Source organism: Meleagris gallopavo, chromosome 25 (genome assembly GCF_000146605.3).
Source record: "Meleagris gallopavo isolate NT-WF06-2002-E0010 breed Aviagen turkey brand Nicholas breeding stock chromosome 25, Turkey_5.1, whole genome shotgun sequence".
Lineage (NCBI taxonomy): Eukaryota > Metazoa > Chordata > Aves > Galliformes > Phasianidae > Meleagris > Meleagris gallopavo.
Genome location: NC_015035.2, coordinates 190,547 through 199,892, shown reverse-complemented (window position 1 = coordinate 199,892; position 9,346 = coordinate 190,547). Strand labels below are relative to the sequence as shown.

Sequence of the window (9,346 nt, the reverse complement as noted above, 5' to 3'; positions counted from 1 at the left end):
TTGGGGCCGCTTTCCTCGGCTTGGAGGGCAGCGGCTGCTTTGCGGGAGCGTTTTTAAAGGTGACTGTGCGAAATCTCGGGTGGAAGATGGATTGCTGTTAATGGTGTTGGGAGAAGAGCTTCTTATAGGACGAGTTATTCGAGAGCGTTATGGCGCAGCTCATGTTCCGGCGGGTCCTTCGTGCTTTGCGGCCGTATCTTGGCCGGCCGGCCCTTTCTGAGGGCACCACAGAGAACGCACGTGTCGAGAAGGCGTGCTGACTTTGCGGTGTGGCTCGCAGTGCACGCATCTGTCAGGGCTGAGCGCAATGGAGGTGAATGTGGAATGTCGGGAGACTCTTATGTCCTGTTACCATAAAGCAGATATTTATGTTTGATGTGGTGAAAAGCGAACTTTTTAAACTCTAAAGGCTGATTTTGTTCTACTTGTAAAAGAGAAGAAATCACAGTGATGTCTGTAAAGCAGGCTGGTTAGTGATGTAGATGGTTGCTTTGCAGGGTTTCCAACAACTTCAGCACAAAAGCACTGAAGGTCATTTCACAATCATTGCTCCATGACCAGCTCATTGGTGGTCCAATGTAATGCAAGAGTTTGCTGTGTGTCTGTACGAGCTCAGCAGCTGTTTCTGCAGGTAGAAGCAGTAAAAATTTTTGTTTTATGTCAGTTAGTAGAGCATAAAATCTTGTTATACAGCTAGAAAATTCCAGAGCTGATTTCTGATCCGTTCACCTCCACTATTGTCTGCTGATCCATGTGATAAAAAGGGCTCTAGGATAGCCAGTCAAAGGTTATTTTTCCAAGGTGATCCCATATAGTGTTGCTTTGGACTCAGATAGTCTTCTGTACCTCTAACCCTTTATTTTCATCTTCCTGCTGAAAGAGAATTCTTGGTAAGACATGTCGTGGATCAGAGAAGGCGAGCTGACCATCATTGAGAGGTTTTGTGCCAACATAATTAAGGTAAGGAGTGAACTTTGGTTGCCTATGGTAAACAGTAGCTAACAGAGTGCCACTTCGAATCCTGGCAAATATCTCTGACTGATCTGCTCAAGAGAGATAGTGTTGCTAGCAAGGGTAGGTTTTAATGCTGGCACTGCATTTACATCTTACATCCCTAAGTAGTATTCAGGGATGGAAAATTACTTAAGCTTAGTCTTGCAAATGAGCAATGCTGTAGGCAGTGCTTGCCAATAATGAGCTTACACATCCAGGCTTCCAGGTTCTGAGCCTTTGCTCAGGCAGGATGTGGGAGGAGGGAGAGTGTGAGGTAGTTGGATTATGGATCTAAAAAATGAAACTGAGTTTCTGCTGACTGGAATAAAAACCCACTACTTCCTGGGAAATCTGTCTTGGCTCAGCAGAGTCTTGGAGGTAGTACTGCTGTCCTTTTCTCAGAAGGATCTGTGCAGGCCTAATGAGGTCAGTGGAAAAGAGTTGCTTACCTTAAAGGGAGGAAGGTCTCATGATTTCACTTTTCTTCACAGGCATGAGTCGTCTGTGAAAATGTCCCTGAACTCTGAAATAAAAATATTTGCAACACACAACTCTGTGCACCTTGCCCTGTGGCTGCAGAAGGAAGGTGTGCAGTGACAGTGCTGTTCTCCCTCTTAAGTACTGCAGTTCTCTGTCATGAAACAGAAATGAGGAGGGCAGAGTTGCCTTTTCAGTGTGGGCCGTTGTCAGTGCTGACATCTTCAGTGGGAGCCTAAGCCGGAGTTACCATATAGGTGTTCAGCATCTTAATCTTTCCAGCTCCAGGCTTTAAGGAGAAACTTACTGCACTCTTACAAGTGCAGAGTGCTTCCATGGTAATGGGACTATGCTCTGTGATGCAAGATGCCAGCTTGCCTGTCGCTCTCTTTTTGTTTCTCCTTATGTTTTAGGCAGGTCCAATGCCCAAGCATGTTGCCTTCATCATGGATGGCAATCGCCGTTATGCCCAGAAGTGTCACGTGGAGAGGCAACAAGGACATTCACAGGGCTTTGATAAGCTGGCACAGGTGGGAAGAATTTTTGTTGCCTCTGAGTTATGTACTGAATTTGTGATGTGTTTGGCAACTGACTTTTACTGCTTTACTGATGTATGTTTCTTCTCTTCTCTGACTGGAGCCAGGCCTTGTGCTTGCAGCTGATATTAGTCATCAAGGGCCCAACTTCAGCTCTCTCATTCTGTTACCTTGCTGAGTCGTCTTGATTGCTTAGTTTTTCCTCTGCTTTACACTTGATTATAATGTCTGCCTTGGAGCTCTTGAAGCTTAATTCTGTGAAGCAAGTTGAATTGCTTTGAAAAGGCTTTGAAAATCATGGTGTTACATAATCTATCACGTTGTCTACAGGAATTGCTTCTGCAGGCTGGATTAGTCACATCTCTATTATGGAGTCACATCCTAGGTGGTGGCATTTTCCATCTGTTTCTTTAAAATGAATCAAATTCTCTTAAATGGGAATCATTGTCAGATATTGATGGTCATGTTTGTTATTATTTTCTTTTAATACAGTGTTAGCATAGTGGGAAATGACAGTTCTAGCAGTTGCAGATATGGGTCTTCTGGACCTATCTGATTATGAGTCTACTTATCTGACTTTTGTTTTTTGTTTTCTTGCAGACACTGCGGTGGTGTTTAAATCTGGGGATTCGGGAGGTCACTGTCTATGCCTTTAGTATCGAGAACTTTAAACGATCCAAGGAGGAGGTGGATGGACTAATGGATCTGGCAAGGCAGAAATTTAGCCGCCTACTGGAAGAACGGTAAGAATCCTCTGATGGCTGTTTCCTACAGGGTGGAACAAAAGCAGAATGACATATTTAAGAGATACCTCTCAACTGGAGACTTCCACATACGGGCACATCAAGTATTTACCCACTTTAGAGCTGGAGAACTAGTGCATGTAATGCATGTGGATGGAACTAGTACAGATCTGAGTGAGCAGGGAGGGATGTTACAGTGCAGTGTTGCACAGTACCTTGGTTGTAATTGTTTCCCCATGCCTGACAGATAAGTGCTGTGTGAAATAGTTGTTTCTATGGTTGAAGTAAATTGTGAGGGTATGCAGCCGGGAACATGAGTGGGAGAAGACAGCATGTGTGCACTGCTCTTGGTCGTCTCAAGTTCTGTTTGAGCACTGCAGTGCCCCATGATTGAAAGAAACCAGTTGCCCAGTTTCTACCCAACGAAGCTCTTCATGAGCGATAGACCAGAAAGTATTTGTGCTGTTCTGTGTTCCAATAATCAGTAATTCTGCTATTTTTCTGTTGTTTTTTTTTTCATTAGTTAGTTGTCTAGAGTCTATGGTTTTAAGTTCTCTGTGTGTGGATTTTCATAACTTCAGATAGGCATATCCAATTTGTGATCATTATCTAGTCCTTTGGTTATGTCTGTACTTGAGAAACCTGTATGGGGAATCATCATCTTTCCTTTAGGGAAGGCTTTGGGATGATCAAACCTAAGCAAATTCTTAACACTCAAAAAACATCTAGTTGTTATGCCTTTGTCTGATTCTGAGATTTGCTGCTTTTTTTCATTTGATGGATGTTATGCAAAGAAGATGTGGCAGTCATGCAATAAGGACTGATCTGTTTTCTGCAGTCCTCACTCTTGTTGTTGGGTGTAGGGAGAACCTGAAGAAGCATGGTGTGTGTATCCGTGTGCTTGGGGACTTGCCACTTCTACCCTTGGATATTCAGGAGCTGATTGCCCAGGCTGTGATGGCAACTAGGAACTACAACAAGTAAGTAACATAGAGTTCAAGGTACCTCATGCTGCCTTCTGCTTGTCAGGTACGCTTGTCAGACATGATGTAGCTCTTCTTTGTCCAAGAATCACACAGAACAGTTTAGATAGACTGTTTGTTACCTGATGGACCTTCTTTACTTCTGGGTTTTCCACATCTTTTTCCTCTTTTCAGGTGCTTTCTAAATGTCTGCTTTGCATACACATCAAGACATGAAATCAGCAATGCTGTCAGGGAGATGGCCTGGGGGGTAGAGCAAGGACTGCTTGAACCCAGGTAACTCTTGTTTTTCTGTGTGAAGCTTCATAGATAAAGGCTGCCTGTCTTACCTCCTACGCTTTAATACTAACCTCTCAGAAACCAAGTGGCTTTTAAATAGATCCAATTGAACCAGTCCAACTGGAACAAATGACTTGAAGTTACTATGCAATGTTTGGTTTTTTTATTACTGCAGTTACCATGGTGATAGGTACACAACTAAGACAGAAGTTAGGTCTGTATCTTAAGTTACTTTAAATGTGAAGACAGATTTCATACTGCAGTGTTGGGCTGCTCAGTTGGCAGTTTCAGCCGTGAGGTCAAACAACAGATGAATCATGAATACTGAACTGTTCCCCTACCCTGGAGGAGAAGGAGTAGCTAGCTCTGTTCCAGATGGAAGTCTTCACAGTCTTTCTACCACTGTTTTATGTTTCCAGGAGCATCGGGGGATGCTCAGAGGGCTGAAAGAGTATTTGAAATAGGCCCAGTCTGTCAGAAACAAGTTGATGACAGGCAGCAGTACAGTCCCATCCACCTGATTTTAATCTGCAGTTCTGTCTTAATAAAAATGCTTAGTAATTCTGATTTGTTGCTATCTCTGTTAGATCAGGAAAGCGGCCTTAACAAGATGCATCTGTCTTTTAGTGATGTGTCTGAATCGTTGCTTGATAAGTGTCTGTATACCAGCAACTCCCCTGACCCAGACCTCCTGATTCGAACCTCTGGAGAGGTCCGGTTGAGTGATTTCCTGCTCTGGCAGGTAAAGTTTTTGTTTTCTCCATTAAGTATTCCATCTTTGCATCAGAGAGTGTTATGACTCTGGGTGTGATGATGATGATGATGGCTCTTAAATTTTCTCTGCCAGAGTTTAAATAACTTGTTGGATGGACTGAGTGCAGGGGCACCTCTAAGGAGTCTCTGTTTCTTGCAGTTCTATGAATACAATTACCTGAAATACTGAGAGGCAAAAATATGTTTAGAGCTGAAAGCTTGGGTTTTTCAGCTCTAGAATATCTGCAGCACACCACAACTCATAGATTCATTAAGCAACTGAAATGCCGTGAGTGGACAGCAAGGAATATCATGAGATGTCATTTCATAAATGGCTTAAATGTCATGTCCTGATCTTCAGTTCATATGTTATTCCCTTAACTCAACCTTCGATAGTCCAGTGCTGCTATTTTAGTTTTGTTGTACATCTGTGGCGCTTAAGCTATTAAAAATGCCTCTATAAAGACCAGTGTGACATTATAGAGAATTCTGCAGGTATTTTTACATGAATTAATAACTTGTGTTCTAGCGTTAATAGTTATTAGACATTACATTGTGCAATTTCAAGCTCTCCTGGCTGGTATTTATTTAATTTTAAGTAGGTTCTGTTAAAACAGCCTATGTAAAATCCTTATGGGGAAGCTGGCATAGCTTGAGCATCAGAGCTGCATCTTGATGACTCTTTTTTCCCTTGCTAGACGATTATATTGTTGGTGATCTTGCTTTCTGCAGACATCCCATTCATGCCTGGTGTTTCAGTCAGTGTTGTGGCCAGAATATTCCTTTTGGAACTTGTGTGAGGCTATCCTTCGATTCCAGTTGAACTATAATGCATTACAGGTAAGGGAGCTGGAGATCAGGTGGGAGTGTGCAAAGCGGAAACAAAGGAATTGGTCATTTAGTGAGTTTAGTTAAGACCTTGTTGCAATATCAGTAGCCACTGTGAGATGTTGGGTCTCCTGTGTCTTGTTACAATGTGTTAGCATGTGGACAGATTCCTCTGCTTTCAGGAATAACTAAATTATCTGGGGTCACCGCTGTCTCTACTTGTTATTTTCACTGTACCAGCTGGAAATGTCTCCTCCTTTCATCTGGCAGGACAGAACAAGTAAACAGTCTTCATTGCTGTAGAGCAAAATCAGCCAGTTTAGCTCCAGACAATTACTACTCCTTCCTCATCTGAAAGCCCAGTTTTTCCCCTTAATATCCCTTCATGCAACTGTAGAGAGTTTCTCAGTTTGGTTGTTAGAGACTACAGGCTAGGATGTACTTAAGAAGAAATCCAAAAATGATGTTCTGCTGAAATACTTCAAGTACTTGAAGGATAGGCAAGGATAGCCACTGCTTTTACCTTTTGCTGCCCATCCTGCTCTATCTTGAGCTCGTAAATTATTAGAACACAGACAATTAGGAATGTTGAGCCCACTCTTGCTCTTTTGTAAAGCTGGGTAGATCTACACTTGATCATGAGCTAAAAGAATTGCCCTATAAATCATTGTTCTCAATCCCCTAAGACTTTTCAGCTGCTGCATGAGTAATATCAAAGATTCTGTGATGACACTGGCAGGCTTGTGTATACATCTGTGGTTTGAAGTACTCTTGTACACTGTTCCTCTGGATTTGGATATCTGAGGACTTTTCCACAATTAGTCACGACCTCTACATATTTTAACAGCAGTTAATGCTTTGAGCAGACATTTATCTGGGGTAGAAGGTCCTGAAGAATATCCCTGTATTTTCTCTAACCAATTGAGCACACTGTCTAGAAGCACACACAAAGCCACTCTTCATTTACCTTGCAGCTCAATGGCCAAGCAGAGACTGTTTCTTCCTGTGCTGCCCTGTATCTGTAATACAGATGAGCTGAAAGGCCTGGTAAAGTGCTAACATTCTACTGCTTTTCACTCTAGAAGGCCAGAGACTCCTACATGGAGGAAAGGAAACAACAACAGATGGAAAGGGATCAGGCTTATGTGACAAAGAAGCTGCAGCAGGAGGGTTTTGCATCCCATGGAGACTCTCAGCGCCGACGGACACTGTTGCAAAAATGCACTGCCATGCGGGAGGAGAGAATCCAGGGCTTTCTACAGGCACTAGAGCACAAGAGAGCGGACTTCTTTGAAAGATTATGTACAGTGTCTGCATGACATACATACTGGGTGGCTCTTGGGAAGGCAATGTTTAATCATGTTAGAATAGCTGCTGCCCAGAGGAATTCACTTGGTGTGGTTCTGCTGTGGGGATGCAGGGCTGCCATAGGATGTTGAATCCCCACTGGCCCTATCTAAGGGCGGGGACAGGTACTGTGAACCTTTCTAGTTCTGTGAATGCTGCTGAGGGAGGTAATGCCGTCCTTCTATCTTGCCTCCCTGTCCCTGATGATAAAGGGAGAATACGTGCACCTCACTATATCTTCACTGCTTGATGTATTGATGACAAGGAATTAACTAAAACAAGCCTCCCATTCTGTTGGGCTCCTCATGGATTAGCCCAGGCAAACCATTTCAGTCATATAAAGTCAGCCTGGACTTGAATTCCTTGTGATTTTGTAGTAGTAAATCTAGTGAGATTTCCTCTGTGTTCCCATTCAATTTCCTTCCTCAACAGAGAGAAAGGTATGTAAGAGAGTCCTGTGCCAAGCAATGGCAGAGATATTCCCTACTGCCTGCTTTGGGTTAGCATCTTGCCTTTTCCCCACCTTACTATGCAGGTTTTTGATATATTTGCTCCTGGTTTCCAAAGAGGTAAAGTAAGATGTTGTCAGCCTTGCCGTAAAGGAAAAAAAGAACTTGATCAGGTCCTGCGATCCTTTCCCAGCAGAGTGAATGTCTTTGGGGGGCGGGGGAAATACCCAAATGTAGAAGGTGATGTTGAAACAGCGTGTTCAAGGAAAAAGGGGGGATGATCCAAAGAGGTGAGGAAAAACAATTACTTAGGAATTAACGTCATGGCTTACAAAGGAAAAGTTAGCTAAAACTAGGTGATAGGAACATTATGCTAAAATCATCTGAGACCTCTCTATAGCTATGACTTCAGACATCCATTTCCAGGGAATGAGGCTGGGAATACAGGAATGCAGAAGCCAAAACCTCTGACCTCAGCCAAAATGGTCTAAGAGCTGAATGGCTGACTTCAATGGGAGTGGCCAGAACAGGGGTGCTATTTCTCCAATCTCTTTTAGCAGGGAGGTGGACTAGCTAGTTTCCAAGATTGATTCTGTCACTAATTTTTTTCTGGTTTCCGTCCCTACAGTGGAAAACATAACAGGAAGTGTTCCTGGTGCACATACAGGTGCAGCAGTATCAGCTATTGCTCTTTTCAAAGTGTTCTTTTTTTAACCTCCAGGTGAAAATGAGAAAATGCAAACTTAAAGGACTTTCACATACTGCAAACTCAGCATTTTGAATGTGATTGTGAAGAGGATAACTACATTGTCAAACAGTGAATAAAGTATATTCATATCAAATTATTTTAAAAACAAGCTTAACATTTAAAACCACGTAGTTTTATATTCTAAAGTGCAATGAAGTTGGCATCCAGATCTACCATGTTGTTTAACCTATGGTAGACTGCTCATCTGGTTTCTGTTAGGCTGGGAAAGATTTGAAGGCTGCATTCTTCCTCCAATTGTGTGAGCAATGAGCTGCTATCCCAGGACCTGGCTGAGTGAGGCTTTGTGCACGTGTGTCCTCTCGTGTAAGTAGCAAGCAGTCCTATGAATGGAGGATGATTGGAGGTGTCAACAAACTTCTGCTGTATTTCATTTTGTTTTTCTGCATGTTTTGGGAAGTTCTCTGGAGAAATAGCTCTCATTCTCCATGAGATGGAGCGCTCTCCAGTCTGCTTTGCAAGGCAGATGCAAGGAGATTGTTTCTATCCAAGAATATATTTTTTTGTCTTGAATTTTTTTGGCTACGTTGCAAGTGCCAAAGCTCCAGTGCTCATTCCTCACAAAGGTGCATAACTGTGGTGCAGTGGTAACTGCAGGGTGTGAGATCCAGAAGGTTTGCAGGGGAAGTTCTAATGCATTTTGTAAAAGTCTCACCGCCATCACAGCAATGGCAAGGCACGAGACTTTTTGCAAGCAGTAGGAGGGCTTGTTGCCTCTGAGCTTTATTCCACCTGCGCCAGTTATTGGAGTGAATGCAAGTTTTCCTGTAAGCTTTGCATCAGCATAAGGTCAGCATGAGCTATGAAGGTAAAAGCTGAGCTTTCAGGAGCGCATCTTTCCGATCAGCCTTGCACTGACAGTCGTGGAAGGAAAGCTATAGGGCTGGGGTGGTGTGTGTCCGTGTGTCTGTCCTTTAGGGAGAGCAGCCATGCAGCCGCACAGGTGCGAATCTCTCTAGAGCAAAATTTATTGAATTGTGATGTTTTTTTTTCTTTTAAAGGTGCGCTGCCTCATCGTCTCCCTTCTCTTTCAGCTCTTCCTCGAAGAAGATGGGAGAGAGGGAGTGCGAAGTTCCCCTTTCCTTTCCGGGAGCGCTCCGCAGGATGCCGGCAGCGTCGGGGCCCCGAACCCGCGGAGCAGCAACCCCGCGCCTGGTGCTGAAGGAACAGCTCCGCTGCGCGCCGCGGAGCG

General features: G+C 43.5%; 1 protein-coding gene across 2 annotated transcripts; it reads left to right on the top strand.

Annotated features, from left to right (window-relative positions):
• Nucleotides 1–40: 40 nt before the first annotated feature.
• On the top strand, nucleotides 41–8,245 carry DHDDS (dehydrodolichyl diphosphate synthase subunit). Of its 2 annotated transcripts, none has more exons than XM_019622758.1 (9): nucleotides 41–59; nucleotides 881–960; nucleotides 1,884–2,000; nucleotides 2,607–2,749; nucleotides 3,613–3,729; nucleotides 3,907–4,008; nucleotides 4,639–4,753; nucleotides 5,497–5,604; nucleotides 6,675–8,245. In XM_019622758.1, exons 2-9 carry the CDS (start codon nucleotides 898–900, stop codon nucleotides 6,909–6,911), a joined length of 1,002 nt encoding a protein of 333 aa, XP_019478303.1. In that variant the 5' UTR covers nucleotides 41–59; nucleotides 881–897; the 3' UTR covers nucleotides 6,912–8,245. The 2 variants fall into 2 exon arrangements, with proteins under 2 accessions (XP_019478303.1, XP_019478304.1); XM_019622759.2 differs by lacking the exon at nucleotides 41–59 and adding an exon at nucleotides 77–631.
• The last annotated feature ends 1,101 nt before the right edge of the window (nucleotides 8,246–9,346 follow it).